The sequence below is a fragment of the Phymastichus coffea genome, unplaced genomic scaffold, assembly GCF_024137745.1.
Source record: "Phymastichus coffea isolate CEN01 unplaced genomic scaffold, Cenicafe_Pcof_1.1 PCOF00121, whole genome shotgun sequence".
In the NCBI taxonomy this organism is placed as follows: domain Eukaryota; kingdom Metazoa; phylum Arthropoda; class Insecta; order Hymenoptera; family Eulophidae; genus Phymastichus; species Phymastichus coffea.
This window is the reverse complement of record NW_026706932.1, coordinates 662,855-685,194: the sequence shown is the minus strand read 5'-3', so window position 1 is coordinate 685,194 and position 22,340 is coordinate 662,855. Positions and strand designations below refer to the sequence as shown.

Here is a 22,340-nt window from a genome sequence, read left to right as displayed (position 1 = left end):
ACATCACTGGTATCCTTAATTATAAAACGTAATTTCTACAATATTCCTAACTCAAGGTTATCCTTGTAAAGTTTTTTAGAAAATTAAATTAAATATTAAAATTGTTTTGTGACTACACTATCATAACTATTATTTATATTTTTCTAATTATGATAAAGGTTTTTAGCAATAAATATGAAATTTCAAATAAAAAGCTTCCATTCAATTATGGCGAATCCTATTTAAATTTAGCAATAAATAATCCGACGTTTGTAATAGTTTTGATAAAAAGTAAAGCAATGTAATTAAGAAATATAAATAACAATGAAATGTCAAAATTTAAAATTGCAAGTGATTTAAATGGAAGATGATTCATATGAGATTGTATATTTAACAAGCAGTCCGTAACTTAAGCAACCGAAACCAAGTGTATATATATATATATATATATATATATATATATATATATATATATATATATTTAATTATATCACGAGTAAAAGTGTGTGCGCGACTGCGTGTGTGTGAGAGAGAGAGAGAGAAGCAGAAGAATGAATATTGGTAGTGAAATAGTTTGGCGTCGGCGCACCAGTTCATGATATGCCATTGGCCGGGAGTGATGTCATGCAGTCGCCCTCAGGTATGTGATATTGTCAGCGGGCTTTTCCGCTTATATAGTTCAGAGCAACAACTTGAGAGCACAAGTAATGGCGAATTGTTTCATTATCTCTTTTTCTTTACATGTTCCGAACACAACGAGTGTTGTAAACTTAAAATAAACAAAAAACAGATTAGATTACTTCCGTTAGTACGGTCAATAACATTTACGTCAGATCCAGGCGTCGGCTTCATTTATAGTCACCCATACAGTGTTGCCAAAATTTGTAAAAAGAGCCAAGTGCAAGCATAAAGCAGCAGCGTTAATGTGAACACTCCACGACAATTTTGGCGTACATCTGCAACGTCCTTCAACTTTCGAGAAGTGAATCATCAACTAGATAGTAGACACTGGTGGACGTGTAAGCCCAGCCACGTTCCTTCCCCCCCCCCCCCCTCATTCATTCCTTTTTTCTTTTCTATATCTTTTTCAGTCTGCCGGTAAAAAGTGTTTTCAGTAAATACATTCATTTACATTGATATACGATATCGTGTTGTGTGATGTAGTTCACCTCTATTTACAGTTTCATACAGTTTTATTTGCTCCTAATATTTTTGACTGGTGGTAAGTGTTTCAAGCTCTTAACGTAACCTCTGTTGATTAACTTCCCTTGCATCTCCATCGACGATTTTAAACTGTATTTACAGTGCAAGTTTTATTTTTGAAATATTAATATAAGTGTAACTTGCTCAAGTTTCTACAGAATTTTGTTTTATTCAGTATACTACATTGCATAGTATTATAAAAGTACTCAAATAAATCTTGATGAAGCGTTCATTATTTCATGATAAAAAGAAAAACATCCTTTATTTTGGCCCCGTAACACAGTTAGAAGTTCTAGTTATTTTTTATTTTGCAAAAGTTGAGCTGTTATGGCTCATTGATCTTTCGTCTAGTTATAGATTAATGTAAAGGACTCACACTACTGAAACTGTATTTTTAAATATTTTCCAATCCATGAATCATTCGTATAGTGTCGTATAAAAAGTGAAAACATTACATTTTTTAGAACGTGGTTTTATATTGTAGAAAGACTGGCCATCAAAAGTGTATCTTGATAAATTAGTTGTAAAAGTTGTAAATAATGAACAACTTAAAACTTTGTTGTATTTTCAAACACACCAGATGGGGTTCCATTTCAAGGTAAAATAAAGCATACTAAACTTTTTCTATCACAAACGCACACTCTCACTCTGTCACACACACACACTCTCTCCGTGTCTTTGTCACTATCTTTTTAGTTTGAACAAAAATACATCTAATAGGCTTGGTAACTTAGAATGATTCAAACAATACAATCCAAGAAAAGTGACAAGCCCCACTAGAAATGAATGTAGAAATTTTGTACAAAATATCTACGAAATTTTCTTCGTGAAATATATTAATGTTTTAAATATTTTTCTCTGAATATACTTAGGAAAAAAGCAGCTTAATTTTTTTTGAAGTACAGTAACTGATTCTTAAATGATCTTAAGCAATAAATACAACTATACGTATGTCCTGGCTATTTCTAAACTAAATTACTTTATTAATAAATAAAAACGCACGAATAATATGTTTAATAAATATGTGTATAAAAATGGTTCGGTTTGAAAAATAATATTTTCACAACTATCATGTACTTAATGTATAAGAAACACTAGTCACAGATCAATATTTATTAATCGACTAAGTTTGATGTAATCGACCCGCGTCAATCTTGAAAAAATAAGCCAAGAAGGTTTTGTGATTATCATGCATGTAATATAAGATTATTTTTAGTATTAAATTTTTAAGAATTTTAGTATACCCGAATTATCATAATTAAAACGTATTCCATAACTACACAAAATATTATTTTATATTCGTTAAATAATTTTTGGAAATAATATAAATGTTATCAACGAGAAAAAGGTACGTTTTGAATGGATCTACTATAACATTTTAGTTGGTTTAAAGATGATAAGGACAGTCGCGAGAGGACATGGGGTAAGGAGAAAGGGGCATATGCTTTAATTTAATATTGGATAACATTTAACATTGGATAGAATCAAGGCTATTAATTTAATATAAATGAAATCAAGTTCCTGTTTTATTTTCATACATATACTTGAGCGCATAAACCCCAAAATGGATTATTATTCAACAAGCTATAGTTGAAGTATTTATTAATCGGTTAATTTTTAATTTTTTTTATAATTACCAGTGTCAAAATGAAGTGAAGATGTGGCAACGTTGCATCTGCTCAGAATTGGTTTTCTCATGTTGCCTATATTTTTTCGTATATGCGTGTATGTATACCATCTGGTAGAGCATAAAAACACGAGTGCGAAGCAGCTGCATAACCTCAAACGGTTGTTCTTTTTTAAATTATTTTCGTTGAGAATTTATAATTTATAAGTAAAAATATCTTATAAATACCTTATAAATATCTTATAAATAAAATAGGTGGAAAGGCAAGTTCATGTCAGCAACATAGTACAGACGTATGCAGCATATTAAAGTTAAAATTTCTCGAGATCCTGCAAAAAATGGATTCATAAGCCACATTGTATATAGCACGTGTGTCGTGTTGAGACATTGCCATATCTCATTAAATTGTCTCCCATTTATTAGTAATATAATATTTATGTATTTCCCAAGTTTTCAATAACTTATAGAAGTTTCATTTTTAATCGTTGTTATTTCGCTGAAATAGACGGTACCATGCAGTTCTTCAAACAGAAAAATATAATTTATTAATTTTTCTTTCAATTACTATATTTTTTTTAATTTATACATTTTTCACGGTTTATTTCCGTTATGAAGTGTTCTGATACCGTCTCTTTCATAAGAGACTGTGTATAAGAGCTCAACTTTGAGATCGATTTTCTTTTAAATTATCTCGATAAGAAATGGTGAACAAATTCACAGATGCTCGTGATGCTTCAATTATTATACCTACTGTAACTTGAAAAATTTTGAATATAATATTATACTTATAGGTGTTGTTGTGAATATATTCTCAAAATATTCGCCAAAATACGTAAAAATAGTTTTCATTTTTAGAATCACTTCTCTCTCTTCTGTGACTTTTTTACCTACAAGGAAACCCTCCAATTCGAGATCACCGATTTAAATAATCTTTTGATATGTTATAGTTCATAAAAAAAAAAGTAAACAACGTACATCCTCAAAAAAGTATTTTGCAATATATCTGAGGTTCTAGTTAATATTTTACGATGAAATAAGTTTCTTTTGAATACTAACGTGAATACGAAACTAATGCCTACAGTTTTGATCATAAGGGATGCAACTCGTATTTTTTTAATGAAAATTCAACCCTTTTTATGACTATTGTTATAAAAAAAAAAACTTAAAAAATAGCCAACAAAAATTGCAAAAAATATTATCATGGATAGAATGCTAAAATAACTTTGACCTTTTCGAGATTATTTTTCAAACCTCCCTCAAAATGAAAATACCACCCTCATAATCCATTTTACGATATATTTCAATTTCTATGTGATAATTTACTATGAATTAAATTATGTACTACTCCTAGTGTAAATATACAACTTACGCATGTAGTTCTATCAATGAAGGGGTTGGGTTACAAGCCCTATTTCTTTCAATAAAATTTCTATCTTTTTGTGGCTATTATGAAAAAAATTTTAAATGATCCAACAAAAATTGAATAATATATTACCGTGGTATACGTATATCGTGGTATACAACAATTAAGTTAAGCTGTTTCATATTATCTTCCAAACCACTCTCATAATAAAAAACCCACCCCTAAAAAGTATTTTTCGATATACTACAAATTCTTCTTGATAATTTGCTATGAATTACATTGTATATTATTTTTGAAAAAAAAGTTAGAACTAAAATATCTACATCCCAATGTACAAAAATTGAGTTGGTTTCTTTGAAACTATTGCTCAATCCACTCTCATAACGGAAAAGTCACCCTCAAAAAATTGACCTAAATAGTAAAGTATTATACTGATATAAGCCGACTGTGGATTTTAATCTCAGAAAATATTTATGTATATCAAAATAGCATTAATTCTTTGATAGATATGATTCAATGTTTTGTGAAATAAAATTTAAAAAATTTGTAAAGGGTAAAGTGTACAATTTTCTAATGTATAAAAATGGTAATGGACTTCTTATAATAGATTCGGTTTCCAATGAGAAAAGTCAAGAATATTAGGATTTATTTATTGTTTGTACTCCTTACAATAATGATATCCGTTATAAAAGTGCTTGAAACAATGATTTTTTGCATCAACTACAACGTATAATAGCCACGTTTTCGCACCCTTCTATTTTACAATGCGTATTGCAGGAATCTCCAAAATTGTAAGTAGTAGGATTGTCAAATTGTTCTGGTTTTTCAGTAATGTAGCTACTCCTGAACCATGAGTATTTAAAAAAATTGATATATCTTGGTGAAGATAGTTGATTATGGACTAATGACTGAAGTTTAATAATTCATTTCTTTTAAATAAATTCAAGTCATAATTCATCAATGTTACAGTATCTGAACTTTGTAAACAAAGTTCTTGTATATGAAAAATCCATAAACATCAAGTGGTTGAATTTCTTCCGTTGTCGTAGTCGGTATTATTTTGACATTTATAATTTTATTACTCGGTGTCGTCTCTTCTATAACTCTATCACAATGACCACTCCAGGAGTCAAGTAAGAGCATGGTATTGAAATCTTGTTGAGGGAATATACTTCCCTCAATAATATTTTGAAGAGATCTACAATTAAAAAATCTCATTTGTAAATTCATTTATAATGACGTTAATTGTTACTAGATGAAAATATATATATCTGTAGTCATTTTTTCAAATTTAGATTCTTCTACATGTACGAGGTGTGTTCAAAAAATAACGAGAATTTTCGTTTTATGAAAAAAATATTTATTTATTCATCTACATTAATGTTGTCGCCTTCAAAGTAGTCCCCTTCGGATACAATACACTTATGCCAACGCTTTTTCCAATCCTCGAAACACTTTTGAAACTCGATCTTGGTAATAGCTTTTAGCTCTTTCAGCGATTCGCTTTTAATGTCATCTATGCTTGTAAAACGACGGCCTTTTAATATTCTCTTTATTTTTGGAAATAGAAAAAAGTCACATGGAGCCATATCTGGCGAATATGGAGGATGAGGCATCGTTACAGTTTCGTTTTTGGCCAAAAATTCACGAACAAGCAATGAAGTGTGAGCAGGCGCATTATCGTGGTGCAAAAGCCATGAATTGTTTTGCCACAAATCCGGGCGTTTTTTTCGGATTGCTTCACGCAAACGACGTTGAACTTGTAGGTAGTACTGCTTATTGATTGTTTGACCTTGTGGCAAGAATTCATAATGCACTATGCCATTAAAATCGAAGAACACAGTGAGCATAACCTTCACATTCGACCGCACTTGTCGAGCCTTTTTCGGTCTTGGCGATCCAGAATGCCTCCACTGGGACGATTGAGCCTTAGTTTCGACATCATATCCGTAAACCCATATTTCGTCACCTGTTATAACACGTTTTAGTAGTTCTGCATCGTTATTGACTTCATTTAGCGACTCCTGAGCAACTTCCATTCGCCGCTATTTTTGTTCGAAATTCAACAATTTTGGAACGAATTTTGCTGCCACACGTTTCATACCCAAAACATTCGAAAAAATTTGATGGCATGAGCCAACTGATATGCCAACATCATCAGCGACTTCTCTAATTGTGATTCGGCGATCGTTCATAACCATTTCTTTCACTTTTTTCACGTTTTCATCGGTTGTTGATGTGCTTGGGCGTCCGGGTGGTTCGTCATCTTCAACGTTTTCGTGGCCATCTTGGAAACGCTTATACCACTCATAAATCCTTGCTTTACTCATAGCAGACTCACTATATGCCTTTGTTAACATTTGACAAACTTTACTACACTTTATTTCATTTTTTACGCAAAATTTAATACAAATTCTTTGATCCATTTTTTTTCACAAACGAAAATCGCCGAGCTCGAAAAACACGTCTAACGTTAGCGGCTGCCACTTACAAAATAAGTAATGAATATTGCTGAAAATTTTATCGTACTTCAGGGGCATGTGTACCAACATAATAAAAAAAAATTTTATACAAGCGGACTCTCCAAACCCGCGAAATTTAAAAATTCTCGTTACTTTTTGAACACACCTCGTACATTTACCGGTTTAAATAAATTGGTTTCAACAATGGATCTAAACTCCCCGCTAACTTCCTTCAAAACTAAAAAGAGTGGTAACAGTAATTCTTCTTCAGCTGATATAAGTGGCTATATAATTAACTATATGTCGTCGATGAAACTTACTGTACTAAACAATGTTTTTCTCCTTTAACTGTTAGCGTTCTTCTGGAGTGCATCTCTAATTAGAATTCACTCTGATCAGAATTATTCACATTATGAATTCTAATTATTCTTATGCTTATTTTAACATCAGTAATGAACACATCTGCTTTAGTCATTAGTTCTGAATTACTTTCTAGTGTTTTCATAGTCACACATTTTTTACTTTTCGAGATACTATTCTATGAGCTATCTTGAATTTCAAAACCCAGTTTTTTAAAGCCTGAAATCTTACGTCTTCTGAACCTATGTTCATTTGAGATTGCAATACCCATCGACGTATATTTCGATCATAAATAATGTAGCCAGCGTCTGTTGCTGCTTTAAAATTATCATGAGTGTGCTGACAAATTCTAGCAATTTTTTCTCTACAAGTACCACTTTTATTAAGTGTCTAAGCCCAACGATGCAACTGACTCAAAGACATAACTTTGCTAAATTTTTGACGTACACTTTCAACGCTTAAAGTTTTTATTCTGCTACTTCTCTAGTATTCTATAAATTTTTACTTATGTTTAAAGGTAATATCGTCATTTTTTTCTGTACAGTGGTCTGTAGGTGCTACGAAAAGGTTACAAATATGGTATTGAATTTCATCTTCTACTATTTTTGCATTATGATCTTTATATTCTTCTTAAAAATCCAATGTATCTTCAACGGTTATATCAACCTGATAGGTGACAACTCGCGCGAGGCGAGTTTGTCCCGTACGAAGGCCTTTCAACAGCCGAGCGGCCTTTGACTCGGGCGGCAATCAGGCTCTCGGGCACCCCGTCTCGTTCGCGCGTCAATAACAAAGTCTTCGTAGATTTGAATCCGGGCTCCCGATACCGCGATCATGAGATATTCGATCGGACGTATTCGTATATATTTATCCGTAATCGGTTATATATAAAATAAGCAATAACGGGGAAGCATATGGATATACTCAAGCGCGTTTAATAGTACTTATAAAATTTATTTTATAAAGCTTAAATACTTGAATACTTGATAAATGATAGAGCGAAAATTAAAAAATATATATATATATATATATATATATATATAGACGCGTGTTCTTCGCCTCGCGTTGTCTATTATCTATAAACAATATGGTACTCACTTATTTTTTAAATAAAGTTATTGACAATCGGTCCTTTATATATTATTTTCTATTTATCGGTCCTCTCTCCTATCTGTTTCTTTTTAAATGGATTGTAAGGTCCGTCAAATGTACACGTATATTCATATATGTCCAATTAATACTGTGGATTAATTTATATTTTTTCCTTGGTCCTAGCGGCGTGAACAAGTTGCCTGTACGGTTGGTGTGTTTCTTTGCCTTTTATTAACACTCAAACTGAATTCAACTTTTAATTAAGTAAAGGAATAATACCGGATAACTCGGACGAATCAAACTAAATTTAGATTTCAATCGGCGAGATGAACTCTGTAATGCGAAAATATTGCGGCCTAGTCGCTCTAGCGCTCAGTCCTGACTGACTAATCTCTCCTCGTTGTTTTCACCGGTTTATTATATATTCTTTGTCCCTCGCATTCCGTCTCTCTCTCGCACATATGCTTTAGACGTTTGCACTTCTCGTATCGGCTCGTATTACCTAGCTAAGCGCGATGACTGCAGCATGCTGTCGCAGCATGCTGCAGCAGCATGAGTCAGCCTCTGCCGCTCATTCCCATTGAGTCGCGCACACGAATACTGCTAGCTATAGTGTTTTATTACTATGTCCAAATGGAATTCTCGAGAGCGAAATCTTAATCGTAAAATATAACTATAACATAATGGAACGTCACGTAACATCCCTCCCCCCTTAGAATCATTGCCGTCCTCGGTAACGTTTTGGGTCCAACTAGGATAGTACAAGAAGAAAATAATAATATACATAATAATGATAAATAATAATAGTAAAATAATATAAAATGTCCTCTTTTTTGATGTACAAGCAAAATAGTTAATAAAAGGAGGCAAAAGCTCGTTAATTTGGTCCAATCTTTATTTGCGCAACGCAAGTTGGCGGTTATCCTGTCCGGTTAATAGATCTAGCCCCTCTAAGTCTTGTAGACTGGAAGTTTGGTCCTGGAGTAACAAAATTTGGTCCTTTGGTTTGGCTGAGGGAATTTGCAAAAACAAGATCAGCTTGTTTATACTATCAAAGAGGGACCCGTTGTAATCGTAGGTCTCTAGATTACAGTCTTACAAATGTTGGTCCCAATCGGAAAGATACACAGAAAAGATACACTGCCCTTCCACAGAACCAATGCGTTCTCAGCATATTTCTGTTTTGGTATTGGCAAATGGTCCTATGTGCTTCCAATTCTGTCTTGGTAACATAGTGTTTGCAGGCACCATGATAAACGTACATGGACCTGTTCCGGAGTTTGGCTGTCAGATGTCGAGGTGGCGAATGTTTCGCCTTACTATATAACGTTTATTTAAGTTGCTTAGTGCCGAAGTGACACTCCAACTAAATACTTATTTGATTACTCCCATAGGCACGCAAGAGCTTTGCCATGTTTTAATATAATCTACTGGTCCAAATTGCATGAAGTCGTCATGGACCCGCTGTTCTGGCCATGGTTTACCCTGTTTATCGCGGTGCGGTATGAGGAAATGCAATCGTCGGTCGGCGTCATCCTCCTTCGCATAGGCTGGTGTAGTCGATCGTGGCGTGAACCCAATTGGGTCCGTTGTTTCCTCGTCTTCGTCTTCCGAAGAGTGCTCATTCGAAGTGTAAGGTGACCATTCCCCTACGGTACATGGGAAGAATCTTAATACTGCCGCAAGGTAATCATCCTCAAGAAGAAATTCTATAATGATTTCTCCATAATGTGAGGAGGATGGGGTTGCTATCGTTGTAGTAGAGCGTATGGTCCCCACAGTACTAAATAATTTGATGACCGTAGCTTCTTATTGAGGGTCATCAAATTTGACTCGAATTGCAGGAGTCATCTACTGGTGCCACAGCTCGGAGGAGAATTCCGTTAATTTCTTCCATCCTAAGGTAGAAATATGGTCCAGTTAGTTGCGTGGTCGAGAGGAGAGAAAAAGTACAAAGATTTAAGACTAGACATAAACAAGAGTAAAGAAATAGGTCAAAGATTAAAGAGTTATGGGTTCATTAAATAAAATAATAATATAATTGAATGGTTCAATAATTTTTTATCCTATGACTTATAATTTATACAGCTGATTCGAAGTATCTTCTATCTTCAGGGTCAATTCCTGTTATCACGTCTTCTTCCGTTAGGTCAATTCGTCGGGCTTTTCATAAGGTTGCCCGTGGATTAGGAGTAGGGTCCATTAATTTAATTTCCGTGAGCGTCGGCTTGTTTCGGTAGAATTCATCTTATACACTTTTCTCACTTCTGATTTAGGGTATTGTTTTTTCATTTTTCCTTCCCTGAGTTTATTTTGGTGCTGCCATTTGCAGGTGGTATCGAGTTCCTCATAGATTGATGCGTCTATCCATTCGTCGCAAAGTCAGTGGTGCCTAGTTTCATCACTGTGGTCCCATCTTCTTTTCCTTATGCCAGCATATCTAGCGCCGTAAGAGTATACGGAAAACGATCTAACGGAATACAAAAAGGCGCTTATGTTTCCCGCGTCGAAATCTGCGGTTTTAAACCAAGTGGCGAAGGGTATAATAAGCGAAGACGTAGCGTTAGACAATTTCAATGCTCTAAATTTATTGTCAGAAAAAGCTTTACACAAATTCACAGAAAGCACAGCCGAAAAAATGTGGAACAAGTTCATTATCTTTGGATCCATAAGCGCAGGCTTAATGATGATAGGAATAATAATAGGGACAATTAAATATATACTTAATACCATTATACACGGCTATATCCTATATACAATATATGGCTTTGGAATTCGTCTACTTGGAGCATTATGGGGAACGATTGCAAATTTACTTATTCATTTGGGTCAAGGCCCACTTCCGAAGAAAAACGACAAACAGACGCGTGATATAGAACGAAATGACGAGACGCTTCCTCGCCCAAAAACTCCTCCGCCAATTCCCGCACGCAATATCTATCCTACACTCGAAAAGAGCTCGCCATCGGTGCTTTCTGATCAGACCCGCTCTGCTTCACAGCCCAGCTCTGATCCGCAGGGGAGAGGTGTTACGATGGCTGCCTTTTCTGGCGCACGAGCTCCTTTTCTTTACGAGTCACCTTCCAAATAAATAGAGTAATTTAATGGCCATATGATTTCGTTGAATGACCACTTACTTTAGTATTAGTATATTTCAATAAGCATACATACTAATCTTCATTTTATATCACCATCATTATTACAATCGTAAGTAACTATGTTGTACCGATCACGTTGTACCCCTTCATTACCGACTATCCGTAAGTTATAAATATTCCGGTCACGTTGTACCCCTTCAATATCGACTCTCCGCAAGTTATAAATACAGGGTAGGCCATTTTAAATGACCCAGTCGATTTTCTCGGAAACTATGGGGGTTAGCGAAAAATAATTCAGATGAAAGTTGCCCAACTTTGAGGGAGACATATCCCTGTGACCTTGCCTTTGACCTCTAAGGTCATGTTCAAGGTCATTTGAAGGTCAACTTTGTTTTTTTAAATAGGAACCCCTATTTTTGACCCCGGATTCGAAAAGAGCGGAAAATTCTATGTTTAGATGAGGTAATATGAGTGGGGTCAGGGTTCGAAATTAGAACAGAGTAAAATTGTAATGTTTATTTTATTGTACCGGAGGATTACAAAGTCAAATACAACTTATATCTGCTATTTACGAAGTCATTTATTAAGCATATTCTAAATATCATTCATTTAACCTCGAAGCAAATGTTCGAAGTTACCCCCATTTACTTGGAGGCATAAATCGAACCGCCTCTGGAAATGGCGCACAGTGCCAAGTAAAGTTTCTCTTAGTATTGCAGCGCATGCTCGGCGAATGCGATCCTGCATGTCTTCTCTAGTTGTCGGCTGCTGTTCAAAAACAACATTTTTCAAATAGCCCCATAAATAAAAGTCTGAGGATGTGAGGTCAGGTGAACTTGCAGGCCAGTTAACTGGACCTCCTCGTCCGATCCATCTACCATTATAGTTTTCATCCAAAAAAGCCCGTGCAATTCGAGCGAAATGTGGTGCTGCACCGTCCTGCTGAAGCCACATTCTTTGTCGCGTGTGTAAATCTTCCATCATTGCAGGTAACTGATCTCTTATTAGCTGTAAATAACTATTCCCGTTAACGTTTTCTTCAAAAAAATAAGGACCGATCAAATAACCATTGATGATTCCACACCAAACCATCAGACTCCAACGCCTCTGGTGATTCACAGTTCTGTGCCAATGAGGATTTTCATTCGACCAATAGTGGCAATTATGCCTATTAAGTTCTCCGTCACTTTGGAATTTAGCCTCATCAGAAAAAAGGACATAGTTGAAAAAAATTAAATCATTCTGTATCATCTGTAAGGCCCATTGGCAAAACGCAATTCGCTGTTGGAAATGTGCAGGTTGTAACTCCTGGACCAAAGTAATATGATAAGCATGATATTTTAGGACTCTGAGAATTCTTAAAACGGTTCTTCTTGCTATACCATGCCCTCTTTCAATTCGGCTACTGCTGGTATGAGGATCAAGGTGAATGATTGCAAGAACAACTAGAACACGTACATCATTCGCGTCATACACGTGACGCCTGCGTTGCCTAACCAAACGTCCACGACGAGCTCTCTGAGTTATGCGACTTATTTGTCTATGATCTCAGTGTTGTCGGTGAGGAAAGCGTTCAGCGTAAAGTCTAGCTGCAGCACGATAATTATTATGACTAGTTCCTAAAACCAATAACATATCCATAATCTCATTCGGCTGATAGTCAGGCATTTTTAGAGGTTTCAATCACTCAAACAAAATTAAGATCACGTAATTTCAATCGGAACTTCCAAGACTGATGGAAATAGAAAATTTGAAAAATTACTCAAATTTCATGATTAATTTTCTTTTGATGATTTTCCAAAATTTGGAACTTAAAGGAATTGAAGTTATTTTGTTTTTGTTAAGTTGAAGAATTTTTCATACATTTGTAGTATGATGTTGCATTAGTAATTTTTTGCAATGAATATTTAATTTACATGTAACATCATTCTGATTTTATGTAATTACAAAATACAAATAATAACTTTAAGATTATCATCTGAATTTTGGAAAGGTGATGTCAGAACGTGACAATAAATATTTACATAATTCTTTAATGAGAAAAACATAAAAACGAAAGCTTAGTCTGTAATCGAAGATGAAGGCGGAATGATCTTGAACATAACCTGAAAGTTCAAAGGCAAGGTCATACAGATATGTACCCTTAAAAGTTGAAGAAACTGGTTTGAAGAGTTAACCTTAGGCGTCCCAGATTATTCGGGCCGGAAAAATGACCTGTACATGGCCTTGGGGTTCATGCGGATCCCACACATATTACCTTATCTAAACGTAGAATTTCCCGCTCTTTCCGAATCCGGGGTCAAAAATAGGGGTTCCTATTTAAAAAAACAAAGTTGACCTTCAGATGACCTTGAACATGACCTTAGAGGTCAAAGGCAAGGTCACAGGGATATGTCTCCCTCAAAGTTGGGCAACTTTCATCTGAACTATTTTTCGCTAATCCCCATAGTTTCCGAGAAAATCGACTGGGTCATTTAAAATGGCCCACCCTGTATACCAATCAATATTGTAAACCTTTATTACCAACCACCTGTACGTTATAAATACACCAATCACATTGTACACCTTTATACTGACCGTTCGTAGTAATGGACCGATCACCTGCACTCTGGTAAGCAGTGTTACTAACTGTCTGCACGGTGGAAGTCTCTGCTATATACTGACGTATGGTATAGATAATAAATATGAGAATGTTGGCTCACCTTATTGCCATCGTAAGCCGTTTATGATTAATGTACATCATGACTAGTAATTATACAAACACACACACACACAATTTCAGTAACAGAGTCACACACATATATAAATATATACATATAGTAGCAACTTGTAGTATACTATTATAAACGTCATTCTGCCAACTCACACCACGTGTAATGCACGTGCTCACAGTGTGACTGGCAACTACGTACTAACTTCTTTTCCACCAAAAAGGAATTGCAGACACACATTATAGTCTTTCACACAACTTGCACTCGTTATCTGCTTCCCACAGTCAACAGAGGCCACCTGGGTGCCACTTAATCCGTCTAGACGATAAGATTGTCGAATGACCATCTGGCTGACACCCAATCCGTCTAGACGATAAGATTGTCGAATGACCATCTGGCTGACACCCAATCCGTCTAGACGATAAGCTTATCAAGTCTAGACGCTTCGAGAGCCTCTCCTGCTTTATTACCAAGGAGAAAATGCTGACGGTATCCAATCAAGGAGTAGGGAAATCATTGTTCCAGTCGACACTGAGAGCAGTAGGGCATCAGTGAGCTCCCATCACTCGACTCGGTCGGACGTGCCTCTTTAACTTTATATTTTTTGCTGCTGTGCGCGTGCAGATCTATTGTCATATATCTTTGTACTTTTTTTCGTATCTTTTACTTTAATTAAGATGTTTGTGGAATAAAAGTGACATTCAATTTTATTTTCGCGTTATTAATTTCGTGCGATACCTTTCTCATCGATCGAATTATCGAGCAATTAGTACGAGGATCATCGGCATCACTGCTGGGACTCCTGCCCAGCACCATTCAACAAACAGGAGTGGTGACAGCGACATTTCAACTCGAACCCAGGACCCGAGTTTCGCAGAGGCAGTCTGACCTACCGGAGTAATTAAAGACGTCGACGAACTCCACCACGCCCTTTCAGATTTTCTGCCAGTCTGTTCGATATTGCTGTCGGATCGACTCAAATCAGCTAAGTCCCTCTTTTTGCGTTTTTCGTAAATTTTGACGTAACACACATCATCCAAATACACTAACATTTCTACGTTCAACAGTCCCCGCAGCAACGCATTCATCATTCGTTGAAAGGTCGTTGGCGCGTTAGTCCTTCTGGTATTCTGATATAATGAAAATGTCCATCAAAGGTCGAAAACGCCGTCTTCTCCCTGTCTTCGACTCTTAAGGGAATTTGTTGAAATCCACTGATCAAGTCAAACGTTGAGAAATACATCGAACCTCCCAACTGATCTAGAATATCAGCAATATTAGGTAAAGGGTAGGCATCACCAATGGTCTTTTGATTTAATTCTCTAAAGTCGATAACCATTCTCCACCTTGGTGTGCCATAACTCGCCGGGCTTTTAGGGACAATCCAGAGCGGCAATAATAAGGTGAATTAGATTCTTCGATTATTCCTTCCCTTAAACGTTTGTTAATTTGGTCCGATATAAATTCTCGGTGCACAGGAGGATGCCTATACTATTTGGTATTAACTGATACTCTGTTCTCTAAGTGTATTTCATGTTCTATTAGGTTAGTAGACGGTAAAGGTTCTCCAGGAAGTCAAAACACATTCGGATATTTCTTCAATAAACGTTTAACACTCTTAAGTTCATGCGAGCTAAGGTGTCCTGTTCTAATCAATTGCAATAATTGACCATGCCGTTTCTCGGGTTGATCCATAATCTGTGGTCCCTGAAGACTACCTTTCTGATCCGAATTCATGTCACTAGAGAATTCCGATTTGTAATATTCAAATGGAATTATTTCCTTTGGGTCCACGTCTATTGTGACTTCTCTCTTATGGGTATTGATAGCCATAATCTTACAGGTCTCATGATTATTAATGATTATGCCTTCCCCAAGAAACACTTTATCGTCAGTCACATTTATTCTAGGTAGATACCCTTCTGCGAGCGTACTCTTCAGCAAATTAATCTGTATAACTTGACGAGTCCTTGGTGCTAATGTATATCGTACCGTGCCAACCGCCAGTCTCTTTTTGCTATTTGTAATCTTATTACTCGCATTTTCTTTAAAAGCCAGTTGTTCTATTCCTCTATTTAAGTCCGCTGCAGTTTCAATATCCGATACTTCATCCTCACGAGCTCTAATACTCATAGTTTGTATCAGATCATCTTGTAGTCGGTCAATGGGAACATCATTCGGTAAGAACGGTATCGGGTTCATTACATCACTATTTACCATTAAGCTGTTATGATAATACGAAATCACTGCGTCGGTGTCGATCAAATAATCTCTGCCTAACATTCCATCCTCTTCAGATAGGAAAATTGTTCCATACTATGTGGAATTTTGCGGATTTTCCATTAATGGTTAATATTGCCCTACCTATAGTCGGAATGATGTGTGCCGTAATACCACTCAAGGTAGTAACCTCCCTCGGATCAAACCTCTCAGTCCAATTTAATGCACTAAACTTAATTAAGTTCACGGCTGATCCATTATCAACCATGAACACGGTCCACTTTTTACAGGTTTCTGGTATGCGAAACCTTACTCTTGTTGGCGCATAAATCTGATTATTTCCTGTGCCAAGTCCCCAATTTAAGGCAACTGCGATGACTGGTCCATTAACGATTGCGGATTTTTTAGTATCGTCATCACTTTTGCCGGAGGTACTCCCGGTTTTTCGGACGTTGATACTTCCTGGAAGTCGGTCAACATCGTCTTCGCATTCGGTTGTTGGTGTTGAACTTTATCTTGGTTCTGACGGCACGTCTGACAGGGGCCCGTTCCATTCGCTGCTGGGCGAGCCCCATCCGAGATTAAATTATTTCCGTTATTCTGTTGCTGGTACTTTGGATTAGGTTTAAGCTCGCCTCTTTGCTGCTGGTCGTAGGCTATTTTTCCATAGCGTTTTCCAGAGGGATGGTGATACGAGTCTGTATCCAGGTTATATAACCGTCCTACATGCGGTCCATTATCCTAATAATTTTTGTAACGAGGCTTCCAGTTCCTATTTTGGTTAGGTCTCTGCCCTTGAGATCGATTCTGTTGCTGTCCTTGGTTATTCTGGTTATTCGTATACGACTGCTGTCCGTTATTTCTTTGTACAAACAATTGTTGGATTTCTCCGGGTAATTCCTCCCACTCGTCCTCTAATTGCTCCTCTTAATCATTTTGTTGGTCTTGTACGAATTTAACATTGAGGCTGCGCAATGAATTTGTTCATTTATTAGGTTTCGACTCCCCATGTCTTGCCCTTGATTTGTTTCTTGTTTCTATACGCAATGCTTCCTTATAAGCATCCTCCAAGGTTCTAGGCTATTTAATGTCTACTAAGTCTCCAATTTCTTTTGGCAATCCATCTATGAAAGTCTTGATAGTTGAGTTGCGCATTGGAGTCATCGTCGTCTCGGTATAGTCTTCTCCGAGCTCTTCTTTCAGCGCATTCTGTGCACAGTTCAACAGAATGGTTATCCTATCGTGAAAGTCTCCAACAGTGTCCCCTTGCTTCATACGCAGACTATGGATTTTGGAATCGTAAGTCCTTGCAAGATGCGAACCGTTCCTTTAAGATTCTGATTAAATCATCAACCACCTTAATGGACTTTCCATAAATGCAGTCACGTGCGGGTCTTCGTAGTTTAGCAATTTGAACAAATTGGACAATTCTTAGTAGAAATTCCAAGTTAAATATAATTAACACAGAAATTCGGATCCCCTATAAGAAAGAATTTATAAGTCTCATGTATATTAAGTTCTTTGAAAATTGATACGAATATGGTGCGTGAATAGTGAATAAATAAAGGATATGGATTTATTTTTATTATAGATTTATCAAGTATAATTAGGCTCGTATTTATCCGGCATAAAAGCCCCAGTCATAAGTAGGGAAAAGCCATCTAAATATGAGCAAATACAGTCGAAGAATGTACAAAGAGTTTTGCTACTTATTATAATTAATACATTTCGGCAGGCTCGCTTTGCCTGTGAATGGCCATTCAAGTTATAGACTACTCGCTTACCACACGACGCTAATTGCACCTTGTGCGAGAAGGAAGGTCGTCTCCTAGAGCAGCACAGTGCCAACGTCTTGGTCACGGGCACGGCCCGCACTATGCTGCCCCTAAAGTAGGGCCGAGTTGCTGCTGTCTGAGCTGCCCAGGGTCGGAGACGCCTCAGAGGATATCACGCATATCCTCAGCTAGGCCTACGGGTGCCGGTAGCCCTTGTTGCGATCGTGGGTTCGACAAGTCACAAGATAAAAGGCACGATACTGTGCTCGCACGCAAATGTCATCCACAGAACGTGACGTAAGACAGGAACTCGCACTCACATTCAGCACACACGTTACCCGTGAAGGCTAGCACGATAAACTAACAACGACGTAACAATTGAAAGCAGCCAGTTAACTGAGCGCAACTAGGTGACTGAAAGATAATGCCACGAGGTGCTGAGATAGAGCTACGAGGTGTAAGGATCGAGTTCTCGAGAGCTACTACTGCTTCCTCCTTCCTGAAGAAGGATCAGAGTTTTCTCCAGCATTGGGCCTGTTCGTGGAGACAATTAGAAATGCAAGGTTTATAGTGCCGAATTTTCCTCCGAACGTTTACCTGCGCGACAATTACTGGACGACCATACCCCCTGTTTTTTTTTGTATCGCGCGCGCACCGCTGGAACTGCCGCACGTGTTAATATTCTGGGTTTTTCCCATCCGCAAAAAAAGAGAGAAAACATTAAGCGACAAAGGACCGAATTTCTAAATAAACTTTCACATTTACAACAGCCAAAAAAAATGTTATAAATTATTACTCTCTACTTTCGTGCTATGCACATGGAGCGCAGATGCCGCGAACACAATTATTAAACGAACAAAATTTTGTTTATGTATCTGATATCAATGCTCTTCCATTGCGAATATCCTGGATGAAGTCCTTAAACGGCACATTTTCCCATCAAACTCCGTAATTCCTTGTACTATGTTTTGTAGGGTAAAGCTGGCTGACATACTAGTCAATAACTGTAAGGTAGCCGACTCCATTTCGCTTATAGTCTTATGTATGTTTGTATCTTGCTTTCTTTTTCATATAAGGTCGCAGTAAATTTTCCCGCAGTGGTTTACGGATTATATATGGCCCAGGGGCCTTTCTTTTTGTTAATATTGTAGATAATAAATAAATAAAGGCGACAATACAATAAAATTTTCCGTTGTTAGTAAATAAAATAATAATAATAATAATTCCTAACAAGATAATAATTTATTAAAATAATAATTATCAATAAAACACTAATGATTATTATTAATTAATAATATATACCTATCGTTTAGTAATAAAAATAAAAAAGTAAAAATAATTAAGGGAAATTTTTTTTTTTTTTTTTTTTTTTCATTTATTAAACGGGTAAAAACCCAAATCAAAATATGACAAATAATAAGCATACAAAATAAAAAATAAAAAAAGAATTAAAAAGATAGAAAAAAAAAATAAAAATACAGTATAAAAAAAAACATACATAATAAATATAAAAAGTAAAGAAAAATAGAAGTAAATAACAAAACAATAATTAAAGTAAAAATTACATAAGATAAAATAACAAAAAAAGGAAAAGGCAGCCAAAATAGGAAAAACAATATAAAAAAAACAGAGAGCACCGAACAAACGAAAAAACCAGAAGACGCGTGACAAAAGAAACAAACTAGCGAAACTCCGCTATGTCCTCACGAACAAGCTTTTTAAATGTGCCAATACAAACTGCGTGCACGTCCAATGGAGATGACAAGTTATGGATGAGATGACATGAGCGATCGACAATAGACAAATGATTAAGATTACATTTACGGGGACGAATAAAAAAGGTGTGATGACGAGCCCGGAGAATACGCGGGGGCACTATATAGAGAATGCGATTAGAAAGGGCCATCGAATTGATAAAGTTATGACAAATTTTATAAATAAATAATGCTGATTGATAGTTGATGAATGAAGAGATAGTGCAAATATGAAATGAACGTGCCACTGCAGAGTAGTCATGAGAGAAGGCATCCATACGTGGGCCGAATTTATTAGCTAAAAAACGTAAAAAGCGATGCTGAACAATCTCAAGTGATTTAGATTGATGATAAAAACGCGGCGCCCAGATGACAGACGCATAAGTAAGACGAGAACGAATATTGGCATTATAGAGTGCAATAAGAGAGCTTGGCCTTTTGAATGCACGACATTGTCTGAACAACAGAAATAATGCCCGAGATGCCAAACGACATGACTGAATGATGTGTGAAGTGAAGGAAAGACTACCATCAAACAACACGCCAAGATCCTTAAACTGAATAACCCTACCAATAACAACATCAAGGAAATAATAGTTATGAATGTATGGCGCTTTACTACGAGAGAACGACAGAGCTGCACATTTATCAATATTCAATAAGAGCCCATTCGAAGAGCACCAATCACAGAATCTCTCCAGATCCAACTGTAATTCATAAGCATCGTTAAAGGAGGAGATAACTTTAAATATTTTGGCATCATCGGCATAGAAGGAGATATAAGAGGACTTAATCACTGAGAAAGCATCATTTACAAAAATAATAAAAAATAGAGGACCAAGGTGCGAGCCCTGTGGCACCCCAGAAGCAGCTAAGTACGAAGAAGAGACAAACTTTTGAAGTTTTACGGAGTATGATCTATGGGATAAATAAGAGAAACACCAGGAGAGGAAAGGACCATGGACGCCATAAAATGATAATTTAGCTACTAATAGTTGATGATTGACACTATCAAAGGCGCTTGTGAGATCAGTATAGATAGCATCTACTTGATGATCCTGATCAAAAGCATCAACAAGAAATTCTACAAACTCTGCAAGGTTAGTGACTGTGGAACGGTGGGGAACAAAACCATGCTGAGAGACATTAATAGAGCGAAGAAGGAAGGGTGATAGTTTGATGGACACCAGACGATCGAACAACTTGGAGAGGACATTCAGCTTGGCTATCGGACGGTAACTACAAATATCTCTCTTGTCACCACGCTTCTTGTACACTGGAATAACAAAAGCCTGTTTCCAGGCCGATGGAAAGGTGCCTGTACGTAGAGATAAATTCATAATGTAAAGAATCGGTTGAGCTAAATTATGAGCACAGTTAATAAAAAAAGTCGACGGAATCCCATCAGGCCCAGCCGCGAACGATGGTTTAAGGCCGACAAGCCCAAGCTTCACATCCTCGAGCACGAACAAAATTTCAGACAGCGCTTGTGAGTCGAAGGAAAGCCCATTAAAGCCATCCCGAAGAGAGGTCGCAGAAAAAACCGATGAGAATCGATCCGCAAATAAATTAACAATATCTTGGCCATGATGTGCAGCAACATCATTAAAATACATATTATCTGGATAACCAGAGCGACCATCCTTACAATTTGCGAACTTCCAGAATTCTCCCGGATCAGACCGCAACGACTCTTCAACGTCATCAATATACCGGCCATAATCACGTAACGCAAGGCGCTTACAAGCCGTTCTGAAAATCCTGAAGTCATGCAGTGCACCACCATCCCCCGTAGCCTTAAATGTCCGATGGGCCAACTTCTTCTGAGAGACTGCTGATCTCAATTCCGCAGACATCCAATTCGGGAATTTAGCAACAAAAGAGCCCATTAGAGGTACATTGCAGCCAATAATTTCAGACAACTTTCTGTAGAAACCACCAACCACCATGTCGACATCCTGCTGGTGGCCATCAAAAAGATCATCCCAGTCAGTAGATAACAGAGATGAATTAATATTACTATAATTGGCCTTTTTGAAATTGAAGGAGGTAACAGCACTATGAGGTAAAGAGTCAGGCGAAGTGGCTACATCGAAGTTGACATCAATGACCAAAGGCTCATGGTATCTGTCGGGCGGTGCAAGTGGATCCACTGATGCACAAAGGAACGCCGGAATACTGCAAAAGGTCAAGTCAAGAGTATTTCCCGAACTATTCCGATACTGGACGAGCTGAGTACACTTAAGAGAGCCCATGCAATCCTGTAATCGTAATGCTGAATTACGAATGGCCCCACTCGCAGTAGCATCTGCCGAAAGCACACCATCAACAGCGGTCCACGAGCAACGTGGCAGATTAAAATCACCCATAACGAGAACGGCAGACCCCGGAAATCTGGCAACTGACTCCTCCAATGAACAACAGTAGGAGTCCATAGATGATTCAAAAGTCACAGTTGAGAGAGAAGAAACAGGTGGCAAATAGGCAACAGACAAAATGAAGGGTGCTCCGTAATCAAGCCTGAGGATGACATGCTCCAAATTAAAGTTTACGACTTGAAGAGATTGAAAAGAGCATGCATCCTCCAGCCAAACAAGAATTCCGCCTCCTCTTGACTTGCCACTCCGAACGGCACAACGATCCAGTCTCACGAGCGAATATCCAGAAATCCTCAGCAGAGCATCCTCTACAGTGTC

At 37.0% G+C, this 22,340-nt stretch overlaps 1 protein-coding gene across 2 annotated transcripts in view; it reads left to right on the top strand.

The window, feature by feature from the left end:
* The first annotated feature begins 601 nt into the window (after positions 1-601).
* Positions 602-22,340, top strand: part of LOC131671233 (uncharacterized) — a 623,217-nt gene continuing 601,478 nt past the window's right edge. The window contains exons 1-2 of one of the 2 annotated variants that reach the window (XM_058947500.1): positions 602-998; positions 1,071-1,201. Coding sequence is in view for 1 of the 2 variants with exons in the window: in XM_058947499.1 (XP_058803482.1) it covers positions 1,763-1,780 (18 nt within the window). In the remaining variant the exon portion in view is untranslated. Of the gene's footprint in view, positions 999-1,070; positions 1,202-1,685; positions 1,781-22,340 lie in introns of those variants that run through there. The other variant, XM_058947499.1, reaches the window with a different exon arrangement.